This window comes from Amblyraja radiata, chromosome 13 (genome assembly GCF_010909765.2).
Source record: "Amblyraja radiata isolate CabotCenter1 chromosome 13, sAmbRad1.1.pri, whole genome shotgun sequence".
NCBI classification, from domain to species: domain Eukaryota; kingdom Metazoa; phylum Chordata; class Chondrichthyes; order Rajiformes; family Rajidae; genus Amblyraja; species Amblyraja radiata.
In genome coordinates, this window is record NC_045968.1 from 45,619,126 (window position 1) to 45,634,950 (window position 15,825).

The 15,825-nt window shown below is 43.9% G+C and overlaps 1 protein-coding gene across 1 annotated transcript; it reads left to right on the plus strand.

Moving 5' to 3' along the window:
• Nucleotides 1-8,241: 8,241 nt before the first annotated feature.
• Nucleotides 8,242-14,664, plus strand: LOC116980185 (odorant receptor 131-2-like). The gene is made up of 2 exons (XM_033032283.1): nt 8,242-8,417; nt 12,785-14,664. Exon 2 carries the CDS (start codon nt 12,887-12,889, stop codon nt 13,886-13,888), a length of 1,002 nt encoding a protein of 333 aa, XP_032888174.1. The 5' UTR covers nt 8,242-8,417; nt 12,785-12,886; the 3' UTR covers nt 13,889-14,664.
• Nucleotides 14,665-15,825: the final 1,161 nt, after the last annotated feature.

Genomic DNA, 15,825 nt, shown 5'->3' on the forward strand with positions numbered 1-15,825 from the left:
AAATCATGAGGGGAATAGATAGGCTGAATGCACAGAGTCTCTTTCCCAAGATGGGGGAATCAAAACTAGAGGGCATAAGTTTAAAATGGGAGGAAAAGATTTAATAGGCATCTGAAGGGCAACTTTTTCACACAACGTGGGTGGTGGTATATGAAATGATCTGGCAGAGGAGGTAGTTGAGGAAGGTACAATAACAACGTACTTCTTAGAAGAGCATTTTGGTTAGCATGGATGAGTTGGGCTGAAGGGCATCTCTATGCTGTATGATTTTATGATTTTATTGCATTTAGAGTTATCCACCATTGTTCAGATCTGCAACTCTAGAGCTAATATTGACATGGTACTTTTCTAATTCAAGGGTATAGAAGAATACGTGAAGAGGATGAAGATAGTGATGATGATGGCTCAGATGATGAAATTGATGAATCATTGGTAAATGTTCCTGCTAGCTGGAATTTGCAGAAATGTTTATCGTAGTTATCAACGTTACTAATAAATCTAATAATGTTAGTTAACTTTATCAAATGTTTACTCACTTTGAAAATTGTATTGTTTGATGCTTTAGGAAACGTGAATTATTACTATCTACAACTATGCACATTAGAAATATCTGTGATCACATTCTAAAATTGCATGTTATCATCATATTCTTCCAATGCAAAAGGGGAGAAATAATCAAGTCGAGAGTTGTGTTTTATTGTCACATGTCCCAGACCGAGCAATGAAATTATAACTTACAGCACAACAGAATATGTAAACATAGTACTCTGGAAGCAACATAATAAACGAGAGAAAAAATATATACACACACACACGCTTTCACTTTCCTCTGTTCCAGGTAAAAACCAAACATATTTATTGAGATCATGGCGATACTCTATGCCAAGCATCTATCTGGAATTTACAATGCCCTTGACTAATGAATAGTTCTGGATTAATTGAACAAGCATCTGCCAACTAGGGGAAGTTTTGCTCTTCTGTCACTCATTAATAAAGTGTTTCCTTGCCTCTCTCACTTGGCCTAGTCATGACCCCTTGTCCTGGATACACCCAACGAGGAGTATATTTTAAATAAAATAGTCATAGCATCTTCTACCGCTGGTATAAGCTCTTCAGCCCACCATGACAATTGGATCCCTTTTGATACTACTCTTAACTTAATCCTATGCCCTCTGGTTGTAGACACCCATGTCAAGGGGGAAATGTTACCACTATTTACTCCATCCTTTCTCTAATATTGTTTATTTGCGTGAGATTTCCCAACTTCCTCCATACAAAAGAAATCAAACCCAGCCTTTCCAGTCTCTTAGCTGAAAGTCTCCATCCCCGGCAACATGCAGTATTAGTGAATCTCCTCTGCACTTACCATATATATAGTATGGCCTAACTAATACTTTATAATACGTAGACACAAAATGCTGGAGTAACTGAGCGGCCCAGGCAGCATCTCTGGAGAGAAGGAATGGGTGACGTTTCGGGTCGAAACCCTTTTTCAGACTGAGAGTCAGGGGAGAGGGAAACTAGAGGTATGAAAAAGTTCAGAACAAATCAGGCCTGGCACTGATGACCAAAGAAATGTGGAGCCCACAATGGTCCATTGTTGGCAGTGGAAGAGGTGGTAGCGAAGGGATATGGGTGCGAACAGTGAAACAGGCAGGACGATTAGGGTGGGGGAGAGGCGGAGAGAGGGAATGCAGGGTTTACTTGAAATGAGCTGGGTGGGAAGCTGCCCAAGTGAAATATGAGGTGCTGTTCCTCCAATTTGTGTGTGGCCTCACTCTGACAGTGGAGGAGGCCCAAATAGAAAGGTCAGTGTGGGAATGGGTAAAAGACAAACAGGTTATTTGACCCACCGAGTCCACGCCAATCACCCACTTACACTAAACAAAGTGTTGGAGGAAACTCAGCAGGTCAGGCAGCATCTGGGGAGGGAATGGACAGGCGATGTTTCCAATCGGGACCTTTCCTCAGACTGATTCCATTGTTTATTATTCGCACCCACCCATTAACGATCCCTCAGATTCTACCACTCACCAATGTACCAGGGACAGTTTAGAGTGGCCAATTAGCCAAGCAATTGGCTAATCTTTGGGGCGTGGGGGAAACTGGAACACTCAGAGGAAACCCAGGCAGTCACAGGGAGAACATGCTAACTCCACATAGGCAGCAGCCGAGGTCAAGACTGAACCCGGGTCTCTGGTGTGACCCACTGCACCACCCACACTGGTATGCCAAGTGTGGAGAACATGAAGAAGTGTATGTTGGTGCCATGGAGCTGAAGGAGAGTAGAGAGGACATCATGGAATCTGGAAGTGATGGGGAACGATCCCTGCCACTATTCTGGGCAGTAGGAGAGAGGTGAGAGCAGAGGTGTAGGAAACAGAAAGGCCACACTTCATCTTCATCTTCTTGCGTATGGCGTGCACAGCCTAAAGTTGTAAGACAACTTGTTTTGTTTGATCTTCTGTTTGTGCACGCCAGGTTGATTGCATTTGTTGAATCAGGGTGGACCACGTGAAGGTTGCAATCTCCCACCCCAAAGGGCACACTTGAGGGCTTGTCATAACCTGCGGTAGATTGCATGACCCTGGATGACTTACATAAGGCCTGATTTGCACTGACCTCACTCATGTATTTTCGGGCTCAGTTGAACACACTATCTGTTATCCAGTTTGGTTTCAGTAAACATCTCATTTGGCAATTAACAGCAGAAATTTACTCCATGAAATAAAAACTGAAGGAGTGCCGGGACACATGGCACAGGTTATGTTACTTGGTACATAATACACCTGGATAATAGTGACGGCCTCACGCTGACCTACTTCAATCTTTCCTTTCGGGAAATCATTTCTATCGACTTTTATTTAAAGGAGGCCGTCGGCACGGTGGTGCAGCGGTAGAGTTGCTGCCTTACCGCGCCTCTACCGCATAAACTGAAAGCAAGGGTCAACATCATCAGGAAACCTGCAGGCAACAGCTGGGGATCCAACGCACACACCCTCCGTACCGCAAGCTTAGCCCTCGTCTACTCAACAGCCGATTTTGCTCAACAACTTGGGCTAATAGCTGCCACACCAAACGAGTTGACGCTGTCCTTAACTCTGCAATGTGGGCCATCACAGGGACGCTTAAGCCAACACCTTTGCAGTGGCTCCCTGTCCTCTCTCATATCGCCGCTCCCAGCATACGCAGAAGGGAGAGGATGTTGAAAGATTGGTGCACCATCGAGGCCAACCCTGACCTTCCTATCCATGCTGACGAACAATCTGCCCAACATGCGCCTGAAGTCCCACAAACCCTTCTGGTCTTCAGTTAAATCTCTGGAAGACTTTGACTCCAAGACTGAGTGGCGCAGAGCCTGGAAAGATGCCAACCCCAACAACGGAGAGGTCTTCACAGACCCCACAGTGAAACCACCGGGATTTGACCTCCATCGCAAGCAATGGCTAACCCTGAACAGAATCTGCACCCTCCATGCAAGAACAGCCCATCAGCTGCATAAGTGGGGGATAACAGACTGCCCTGCTTGCAACTGCGGACATCCAGACCAGACCATCCCACACATCGTGAATGAGGCTTTTCCCTGGTGGCATCAAAGGTATCCACCCAGTAACTGATGCTGTCCTGGCCTGGATGTCTACCCTTGATCTACAACTTTAGGCTGTGCACGCCATACGCAAGAAGAAGAAGAACCGCCAGATACCCAGGTTCCATCCTGACTACGGGTGTTGTTTGTATGGAGTTTGTACGTTCTCCCCGCGACCCTGTGGGTTTTCCCCAGGTGCTCCGGTTTCTTCCCACACTGCAAAGACGTACAAGTTTGTAGGTTAATTTAACTTTGGTTAAAAACATTGTAAAATTGCCCCTAGTGTGTAGGATAGTGCTAGAACACAGTGTTCGGCAGTTGGCATGGGCACGATAGGACCAAGGGCCTATTTCCGCGCTGTATCACTAACCTAATCTAAACTACCATATAACCATATAACAATTACAGCACGGAAACAGGCCATCTCGGCCCTACAAGTCCGTGCCGAACAACTTTTTTCCCTTAGTCCCACCTGCCTGCACTCATACCATAACCCTCCATTCCCTTCTCATCCATATGCCTATCCAATTTATTTTTAAATGATACCAACGAACCTGCCGCCACCACTTCCACTGGAAGCTCATTCCACACCGCTACCACTCTCTGAGTAAAGAAGTTCCCCCTCATGTTACCCCTAAACTTCTGTCCCTTAATTCTGAAGTCATGTCCTCTTGTTTGAATCTTCATTATTCTCAAAGGGAAAAGCTTGTCCACATCAACTCTGTCTATCCCTCTCATCATTTTAAAGACCTCTATCAAGTCCCCCCTTAATCTTCTGCGCTCCAGAGAATAAAGACCTAACTTATTCAACCTATCTCTGTAACTTAGTTGTTGAAACCCAGGCAACATTCTAGTAAATCTCCTCTGTACTCTCTCTATTTTGTTGACATCCTTCCTATAATTGGGTGACCAAAATTGTACACCATACTCCAGATTTGGTCTCACCAATGCCTTGTACAATTTTAACATTACATCCCAGCTTCTATACTCAATGCTCTGATTTATAAAGGCTAGCATACCAAAAGCTTTCTTTACCACCCTATCTATATGAGATTCCACCTTCAAGGAACTATGCACGGTTATTCCCAGATCCCTCTGTTCAACTGTATTCTTCAATTCCCTACCATTTACCATGTACGTCCTATTTTGATTTGTCCTGCCAAGGTGTAGCACCTCACATTTATCAGCTTTAAACTCCATCTGCCATCTTTCAGCCCATTTTTCCAAATGGCCTAAATCACTCTGTAGACTTAGGAAATCCTCTTCATTATCCACAACACCCCCTATCTTGGTATCATCTGCATACTTACTAATCCAATTTACCACCCCTTCATCCAGATCATTGATGTACATGACAAACAACAAAGGACCCAACACAGATCCCTGAGGCACCCCACTAGTCACCTGCCTCCAACCCGACAAACAGCCATCCACCATTACCCTCTGACTTCTCCCATTCAGCCACTGTTGAATCCATCTTGCTATTCCTGCATTTATACCCAACAGTTGAACCTTCTTAACCAACCTTCCATGAGGAACCTTGTCAAAGGCCTTACTAAAGTCCATATAGACAACATCCACTGCTTTACCCTCGTCAATTTCCCTCTTGAAGTCATGTCCTCTTCAAAAAATTCAAGAAGATTAGTCAAACATGACCTTCCAGGCACATATCCATGTTGACTGTTCCTACTCAGACCCTGTTTATCCAGATGCTTATATATATTATCTCTAAGTATCTTTTCCATTAATTTGCCCACCACTGAAGTCAAACTAACAGGTCTATAATTGCTAGGTTTACTCTTAGAACCCTTTTTAAACAATGGAACAACATGCGCAGTATGCCAATCCTCGGGGACTATTCCCGTTTCTAATGACATTTGAAATATTTCTGTCATAGCCCCGGCTATTTCTACACTAACTTCCCTCAATGTCCTAGGGAATATCTTGTCAGGACCTGGAGACTTATCCACTTTTATATTTTTCAAAAGTGTCAGTACTTCTTTTACTTTGAAACTCATAGTATCCATAGCTACTCTACTAGTTTCCCTTACCTCACATAATTCAATATCCTTCTCCTTGGTGAATACCGAAGAAAATAAATTGTTCAATATCTCCCCCATCTCTTTTGGCTCTGCAGATAGCTGTCCACTCTGTCTCTCCAATGGACCAATTTTATCCCTCGTTATCCTTTTGCTATTATATAGCTGTAGAAACCCTTTGGATTTACTTTCACCTTACAAAGCAACCTCATATCTTCTTTTAGCTTTTCTAATTTATTTCTTAAGATTCATTTTACATTCCTTATACTCCTCAAGCACCTCATTTACTTCATGCTGCCTATAATTATTGTAGATCTCCCTCTTTTTCCGAACAAGATGTCCAATTTCCCTTGAAAACCATGGCTCTTTCCAATTTTTACTGTTTCCTTTCAACCGAACAGGACCATAAAGATTCTGTACTCTTAAAATGTCCCCTTTAAATGTCCTCCATTTCTCTTCTACATCTTTCCCATAAAACAAAATGTCCCAGTTCACTCCTTTTAAATCATCTCGCATCTCATCAAAGTTAGCCTTTCTCCAATCAAAAATCTCAACCCTAGGTCCAGTTTTGTCCCTCTCCATAATTATATTGAAACTAATGGTATTGTGATCACTGGACCCGAAGTGCTCCCCAACGCCTACCTCCGCCACCTGTCCCGTCTCATTTCCTAACAGGAGGTCCAGCACTGCCCCTCCTCTAGTAGGTACCTCTATGTATTGCTGCAAAAAACTATCCTGCACACATTTTACAAACTCCAAACCATCCAGCCCATTTACAGAATGTGTTTCCCAGTCTATGTGTGAAAAGTTGAAATCTCCCACAATCACTACCTTGTGCTTACTACTAATATCTGCTATCTCCTTACATATTTGCTCTTCCAATTCTCGTTCCCCATTTGGCGGTCTATAATACAGCCCTATAAGTGTTGCTACACCTTTCCCACTTCTCAGTTCCACCCAAATAGCCTCCCTAGATGAGCCCTCCAATCTATCCTGCCAAAGCACTGCTGTAATATCTTCCCTGACTAGCAATGCAACACCTCCACCTCTTGCCCCTCCAATTCTATCACACCTGAAGCAACGAAATCCTGGAATATTTAGTTTCCAATCACAGCCCTCCTGCAACCATGTTCCACTGATCGCCACAACATCATACTTCCAGGTGCCTATCCAGACTCTAAGCTCATCCACCTTTCTTACAATGCTCCTAGCATTAAAATATGCACATTTAAGAAACCCCCGTCTCTTATTCTCTGTTTATTTCCTTTTTTTTCTTTCTCCTCTTGTGTCCGAGTGCTTCCCTTTTCTGCTTCCTGCCTCCCATTCTGTCTACTAGCTTTCTCTATTTGAGTCCCTCGCCCCAACCATTCTAGTTTAAAGTCTCCCCAGTGGCCTTTGCAAATTTCCCCGCCAGGATATTGGTCCCCCTCGGGTTCAAGTGCAACCCATCAAACTAAACCAAGACTGTGAGATATCCAATGTTTTGCCATCTCTCCCCGATATTCGATCATTATTCCAGGGCAGCTGCTTTGCAAGAAAGCTAGATATTTCAGTGCCATTATAGCAACCACAGTGTTAACATAACCAACCTGACTCCAGTCATGTCATAAGTAACCCAAATCCCCACTTCCTTACTGTGCTCATTTATCTTATTGTCGTGTCATTGTACATGTCGATCTGCTTCTCAAAGCGGGGTGGGTGATGGCACCGAGAATTAGAACTCAGCAAAAGGAAATTGAGTGAGGGGAATGGGGGTGGGAGGAGTTGGGGCACATCTCTTGTTCATAAGGTCATAAGTCATAGGAGTAGAAGTAGGCCATTCGGCCTATCATGTCTACACCGCCATTCAATCATGGCTGTTCCATCTTTCCCTCTCCACCCCATTCTCCCGCCTTCTCTTCATAACCCATGACGTTGTACCAACGCAAGTATCTATCAATCTCCACATTAAAAATACCCAATAACGTGGCCTCCACGGCCACTCGTGGCAATGAATTCCACAGATTGACCATCTTCTAGCTGAAGAAATTCCTCCTCATTGTTCCCATCTGGAGTATTCCTGTTTTAAGCTGGTTGGCAACTTTCACACCGTGCATCCCAGAACAAACCTGCCAGGGGGTCTGAGGGCAGGCCCGGTGGTGTTCTCACTCTCAAGGGGAGCTGGGCGGTGGGAGCTGCAGACATATTATTTATTCTGGCCAGTGTTCAACACCACCATCAAGTCTCTCTGCACACAAACCACATCGAAAAACCTCAGGCAACTGTGGGGATTCCAGCCTCCACATCTGAACTCTCTTCAAATTGAGAGGAATGTGATATGTAATAAAGATTCTAAATTTATCGTTCTTTTATGCCAGGAATGTGCAGGAAAGTGGTGGTACCAGGTACTAATGTGCGCACCTTCCAAACACTGCAATACAGTTGCCAACACCCATGCGTAATTATTTATATATATCTAAACTTCAGTGAGACTGCTTAACATTGAAGTCCACATTATTAGGCAGCACGGTTTAGAGGTGGCTGTATTATCAGGAAGTGAAGTTAGGTGAATATGACTTTCAGAGCCCAAAGCACACGGCCCCTCAACTCTTCTCATTGGTTCCTCAGTTCCCCGTCAAGTGAAACTGGCCTGAGAGCAGCTTGCGTTACAATATTTGAGGATACTCCTCGGGCTGAAGTGCGTTTATAATCCTGTGAAAGGCAACTTTCAAAATAATTCCACCAAAAACCTGCTGCAAGAAAGAAAATTAGCACAAACAATGTTTGTGGAGGTTTGCCCGGATACCAGAAAGGTAGATATACTGTACAGAGGTATTACAGCAAAATGACGTAGAATACTTGAGCTTGGTTATTGACGGTCATGTTTTGAAATGATTAAAAACAAGAACTTATAAAAGGGGAACATACATCATTTGGAAAGTAAGTGTAATTTTTTAACCTTAACCAGTAAACTGTCAATTACCCAGTGGTTTTCATTTCCATTAACTACTTGTTCCTAATTGCAATATTGCGTCTATCTATGGTTTGACAAAGCATTAGGATAGATTGTCACAACGGCACAGTGGCTTAGCTGGTAGAGCTGCTTCTTCTCAATGCCAGAGATCCGGGTTCGATCCTGATCTCGGGTGCTGTCAGTGTGGAGTTTGCATATTCTCCCCTGTGCCAGCATGGATTTCCTCCGGGTGCTCCGGTTTGCTCTCACTTCCCAAGATGGTCGGCCTTGTAGGTCAATTGGCCTCTGTGAATTGCTCCTGGTGTGCGGGAAGTGGCCATGAATGTTTTGTAACATTAAACTAGTGTGAACAGGTGATCAATTGGGCAGACTTCCGAGTCCCTGCTGCCCAATTGATCACTGTCTATTGAATTGGTCTAATTTTGATTTCCATTTGAAATATTTATTAGGGTATAATTTAAGAAATATCATGTGATAACTAGATCAATAATGTTAAAAAAAGTGTTTCATTCAACAGAAGGGGCATATGTATACCACAGCATAGCTGCAGGCTATAGTCACTGCATGCTGGAGTAAGGACATAAGCGATAGGTGCAGAATTAGGCCATTTGGCACATCAACTCTGCTCTGCCATTCAATCATGGCTGATCTATCCCTCCCTTCTAACCCCATTCTCCTGCCTTCTCCCCATAACCCTTGACACCCGAACTAATCAAGAATCTATTTCTGCCATAAAAATATCAATTGACGGCCTCCACAGCCTTCTGTGGCAAAGCATTCCACAGATTCACCACCCTTGGACTAAAGAAATTCCTCCTCAACTCCTTCCGAAAGGAACGTCCATTAATTCTGAGGCTGTGACCTCTTGTCCTAGACTCTCCCACTCAGCAGGTCAGGCAGCATCCCTGGAGAAAAGGAATAGGTGACATATCAGGTCGAGACCCTTCATCAGATTGCCAAGAGACACTGCCACCATAGTCATGGGATAAAAGTTACAGCAGATTCTGGATGATCCAGTTAAATGTAGAAAACCAGATGCCACCATTAGTCACACACTGCTCCTCAGCAAGGAATGTTTAGCAGCCTCTGGAAGTACAATTTCAGCAACCTAGCACAGTAGGGCAGCAGTAGAGTTGCTGCCTTACAGCCAGAGATCTGGATTCGATCGTGAGTGCTGTCCGTATGGAGTTTGGACGTTCTCCCCGAGACCGCGTTGCTTTTCTTCCTGCCCTCCGATTTCATCCTACACGTCAGACTTCAGACGGGTAAAAAAAATTGTAAATTGTCTCCAGCGTGTAGCCATGATCACAATGAATGGCAGTGCTGGCTCGAAGGGCCGAATGGCCTCCTCCTGCACCTATTTTCTATGTTTTCTATGTAGGATAGTGCTAGAGTACAGGGTGATCATAGGTTGACAAGGACATGGTGGACTGATGGTCCTGTTCCTGGGTTGTTTCTCTAAAGTCTAAAATCTGAATTGAAGTAAACTCAATGTATTTGTTTTCAATCATATTCCTAATCATAATTACCTCTTGTGTAAGAAGGAACTGCAGATTCTGGTTTAAACCAAAGATAGACACATAAAGCTGGAGTAACTCAGTGGGACAGGCAACATCTCTGGAGAGAAGGATGGATGACGTTTCGGGTCGAGACCCTTCTTCAGACTGAGAGTCGGGGGGAAAGGAAACAAGAGATATGGACAGGGATGTAGAGAGATAAAGACCAATGAATGAAAGATATGCAAAAAAGTAATGATGATAAAGGAAACAGGCCATTGTTAGCTGTTTGTAGGGTGTAAATGAGAAACTAATGCGACTTGGCTGGGGGAGGGATAGATAGAGAGAAAATACTGAGGCTACCTGAAGTGAGAGAAATCAATTTTCATACCACTGGGCTGTAAGCTGCCCAAGTGAAATATGAGATGCAGTTCCTCCAATTTGCGTTTAGCCTCACTCTGACAACGAAGGAGACCTAGGACAGAAAGGTCTGTGTCAGAATGGGAAGGAGAATTAAAGTGTCCAGCAACCGGGAGATTATGTAGGTTGAGGCGGGCATAGCGAAGGTGTTCAGCGAAACGATCGCCGAGTCTGCGTTTAATCTCGCCGATGTATAAGAGTCCACATCTTGAACAACGGATACAGTAGATGAGGTTGGAGGAGGTGCAAGTGAACCTCTGCCTAACCTGAAAGGACTGTCGAGGTCCCTGGACAGAGACGAGGGAGGAGGCATAGGGACAGGTGTTGCATCTTCTGTGGTTGCAGGGGAAGGTACCTGGGGAGGGGATGGTTTGGGTGGGAAGGGATGAGTTGCTGAGGGAACGGTCTCTGCGGATGGCGGAAAGAGGTGGAAATGGGAAAATGTGGCTGGTGGTGGGATCCCGTTGCAGGTGGTGGAAATTTCGGAGGATTATGTGTTGTGTGCGACGGCTGATGGGGTGGAAGGTAAGGACTAGGGGGACTGTCTCCGTTGTGACTACGGGAAGGGGGAGCCAGGGCAGAGCTGTGGGGTACTGAGGAGACACGAGTGAGGGCCTCATCTATAATGGGAAAGGGGAACCCCTATTCCCTAAAGAATGAGGACAGCTCGGATTTAGTCCTTCGCCCTAAACAGGCCAATTAGTTTATTTTGGTTTTGAGATACAGCATGGAAAACAGGCCCTTCAGCCCACTGTCCACACTCACCATCGATCACCCATTTACTAGTTCCACGTTATCCCACTTCTTCTTCCACTCCATACAAACCAAGGCCAATTAACTTACTAATCCACACGTCTTTGGGATGTGGGTGGAAACCGGAGCATCTGGAGGAGACCCAGGCAGGTATAGGGGGAACGGCAAACTTCACACTGACTGCTCCTGCAGTCAGGATTGACCTAGACCTCTGGCGCTGTGAGGCAGCAGCTCGACCAGCTGCACCAATCTTTAATGTTTTGTGTGCGGAATATTAATCACATCAGATACAAATTTCAAAAGATTATTGATTTTATCAGGTTTTTAAAATGTTTTTTGATAATTTAACATGTCTCTTTGTATTTTTATTTTATGGTTTGTAAAATATTGCAAATATTTTTAGCGGCACAGTGGTGTTGCGGTAGAGCTGCTGCCTTACAGCGCCAGAGACCCCGGTTCAATACTGACTACGGGTGCTGTCTGTGTGGAGTTTGTATGTACTCTCTATGACCTACGTGAGATTTCTCTGGGTGCTCTGGTTTCCGCCCACACTCCAAAGACGTGCAGGTTTGTAGGTTAATTGGCTTTGGTGAAAAATGTAAATTGTCCCTAGTGTGTTGGATAGTGTTAGTGAATGGGGTGATCGCTGGTTGATGCGGACTCGTGGGCTGAAGGGCCTGTTTCCGCGCTGTATCTCTAACGATTAAAGTCTCATCTATTAAAAGAATATTTAGGTTTTTCCTTTTTTTCTGCCGTCAGTAAGAATATTTCAATGCGATTAGCTACTGACGAACTTGATGTGTTCTTGAAAGCTCTTGAATTTACAATGACCGAGACGAAGAAAGAGGAAGCTCACACCATGAAGTTCCTGGTGGGCAACTTCCTTTGAAGTCAGTGGCGAGTGATGTCGCTTTGCCTTCCTACTTGTTGATTCTGAAGCACATTGCAGGAACTATGAATTATTATGGGGTATTTACGTATGAATAGCATAAGAATTATATTCGTGCTGTACAACCATTTGTCAGACACACATTCATGAACAATGGTGGAAGACTCCTACAACTTTGCTTGGCCAGGCTGACCCTGCAACGCCGCCAGATCAATAGGCCTTTCTGGCCAGCTACACTTAAAGCAACTTGGACGTTGAAAATGACGGCAAAACCTGGCGACTCTTTTGTGTGGACTCAGTGGACTATTTCTATACACTTTGTACTTAACCTGGCATTGTGTTTATGTATAATGATAATTTACTGAACTCAATGCAAAACAGGAATTTCATTGTACCTCGGTACATGTGATAATAAAGAACCAGTGATATAAACCGCGATATATTTTGTTTTAGAGGGAGGGGAGGTTTTCTCCGACATAGAAAACAAGATATATCTCCACAGATGATAAACCCAAACATCAGAACTTACAATAATGATCCAATTTTACAGACATGTAACAGTTTGTTTTGTGATTGATAATGGTTCGTTATATAACCATTATATGGTTATATGGTTAAGTTAATTGTCTCTTTTCTGTGACCCTTTAGAGATCTGCAAACAAATAACATCAGTGAACAGTGAAGTGCAGAACCTAAAATGGCAAGATGTCCTTTAATATGACCAATAACACGATGGAGGATTAACTTTGTATGGTTTGTCCATTTCATACACAAAGAACATTAAGCGGAGCCATGAACAGTTCTAACGAGACGTCTGATTCTATTTCTATTGCAGTGAAGACTTCAATTTATCTGGTTGATTTTCTCATCACTGCTGTTTGGAGCCATGCAATAACTAGTGCCGTGCAACAAGAATTGGAATTGAAACGAGAGACCAGATATATCCTCCTGTGCCAACATCTCATCTACTCTTCCATATATTTCGCCTTGGGCACCGTGACAAATGGCTTGCGGCTCTTCAAGGTCGACTTACCGCGATTTATTTGCTGGATTTTGCTCCCTGTACAAATAACATTCGCACAATGCATCATGCTAACTTTAACCCTAATGTCCTTGAATGCTTGTCTGGCTATCTGCTGGCCACTGCGGTATTATGCACTTGTTGGTTCCCCCAAAAGGAAAATAACCGCAATAATATGGATATTGGCAGTGCAGAATCCATTGTGGTCTATAGTTTACCAAAGTCTGAATGTGTCCTCCGCATACATTATTGAAAAAGACCATAGCTGCCCAAATCCAATGAATGGATTTGTTTCAAGGCAAATTGCAATTGCATTTATCCTACTGTGTTTTCTCATGATTGTAATAAGTTATTTGTTAATATACAGAGCAGGAAGACAAGCAGGACATTTTGTGTCCTCAAATATTCAAGCCAGGAATACCATTCTCATCCATGGCTCCCAATTAAGCTTTTTCATTCTCCCGGTTTTGATCACAATAGGAATAGGTAAAAAACCTAAATTAACAGCACTGAATCTAGCCAACACTGTCATTTTCTCTGTCGCTCAGTGCCTTAGCCCCGTGATTTATGGGCTCAGATGTAAAGAGCTTCGAAATAAATTAGCAACAACCAAATTCTGCTGCTGTGCATTTAAACACGGGAAGAAAAGTGCAAGGGCGATGCGGCTGAGTGAAGTCCCTACCATTAGCACCGTGACTGATACCAGGAGCAGTCAAGTCTGCAATCCCTGATGAGTGTGTTGCTATTCCTCTCAGGTAGCAGTGCAGTATTTCATCGAAGCTTAGAATGAGAAATTGTTCAGGCCATTGGTAGGAACAATCCAATTCATCCCGCTTGCCTGACTGTTACTTCAAAGCCTGCAAAAGGGGCAAAGATGTCTTCAATTATTTAACCTTTTTAAAAACATTATCATTGAGTCCACCACTGTTCCACCGTTCTTTCCAGCAGTATATTCCCAGTCACTACACTGAAAATGTTCTTTTAACCTATCCCCTTTGACCCCACTTCCCTCCCCGTATTGTACTGGTAAAATATTGTTAGTAATGTTTTAAAACTGTGGAAAATAGGTTTGTTTTAATAAATAGTCTAGATGTTTACACTGAACAAAATTAGCAATAAGGTGAATATTATTTCAGCAGTTTGTTGAGGCAAGTAGTTGGCAGAGCTGAATTTCATGTCTTGTGAGTCTGAAGAAGTGTTTTGACCCAAAACATCACCTATTTCCTTTTCTCCAGAGATGCTGCCTGACCTGCTGAGTTACTCCAGCATTTTATGTTTATCTTCGGTGTAAACCAGCATTTGCAGATCCTTCCTACATTTCATGTCTTGCCAGCTTAGTACTCATCTCTGGCTGGAGAAAGCAGCTCTTTGAAACTGAAACACAAGCATTCTGTTTAATTAAACGGACAAGCAAACACTAGCTGAAGGAAGACCCCGTGATGTTAGCAAGAAAGACAACAAAGGAGAAAATAACATGTTCATCTTCAATATATTCCTCCAGACAAAGCATCTTCAATTAACATGCCTTACAGCACCGCCCCGCGCGGCTTGGAATGGCTGCGGGACTGCGAGCGCGCGCCGGGGGCTCTAACACCAAGACCCGGTGCGCGACCTTGCATCACCCGGCGTGGCTTTAATGGCCGCGGGACAATTCGCCATCGCCCGCCGGGGGCTTTGACTTTGACTTTGACTCTGACATTGGGGGGGGGAGTGCAGTGGAGAGATAAGTTTTTTTGGCCTTCCATCACAGCAATGTGATGGATGTTTATGTAAATTATGTTGTGTCTTGGGTCTATTTGTTTGTAATGTATGGCTGCAGAAACAACATTTCGTTTGGACCTCAAGGGGTCCAAATGACAATAAATTGAATTGTATTGTATTCATCAGCCTCTCACACTCAGACTCCCTTGGTCAAGAGTTAAGAGTGTTTAATTGTGATATGTACCAACAATGGAACAATGGAATTCTTACTTGCAGCAGGACCTGTAAAGACAATAAACACAGATACAAATAAAAATAAAATTAAAAAATGGACAGGATAGGTTTAGAGGGATATGGGCCAAATGCAGGCAGATGGGACTAGTGTAAATGGGACATGTTGGCCGATGTGGGCAAGTTGGGCCAAAGGGCCAGTTTCTACGATGTAAGACTCTATGACTAGATGACTCTATGTCTGGCCTTTGTTCAACTATCTGCAAATATAAAACCTGCCTCATCTACATCCACCTATTACTTGCCTGGTTTTGTCCCACCCCACCTCACCTCTCTTCCCCCCACTCCCCGACTACAGTCAGTCTGAAGACGTGTCCTGGCCCGAAATGTCACCTATCCATGTTCTCCGGAGATGATGCCTGACCCGCTGAGGTACTCCAGCACTTTGTGTCCTTTTCCGTAATCCAGCATCCGTTCCTTGTGTCTACGTTTTGCCTGCATTGCTTTATTGTATTGCAGTTCTTTCATCTGCAGCCTCAGGAAATGGGCTCATGATCAATGTTCCTGGCACAGTTGGCTTTAGGTCTCCTCCAGGCCAGTTGAATGCCCCCACAGAAAGTGCCACGGAGATGCAGAGAGTAGGGCCTGGTACAGCAGCATATGAGATGTAACAGCAAGATGTATTCAAGAGAAAGTTAGATATAGCTCTTAGAGCTAATGGAATCAAGGGATATGG

Excerpts from the sequence above, each read along its gene's own strand:
- LOC116980185 (XM_033032283.1), top strand. The coding sequence starts at position 12,887 with ATGGTTTGTCCATTTCATACACAAAGAACATTAAGCGGAGCCATGAAC.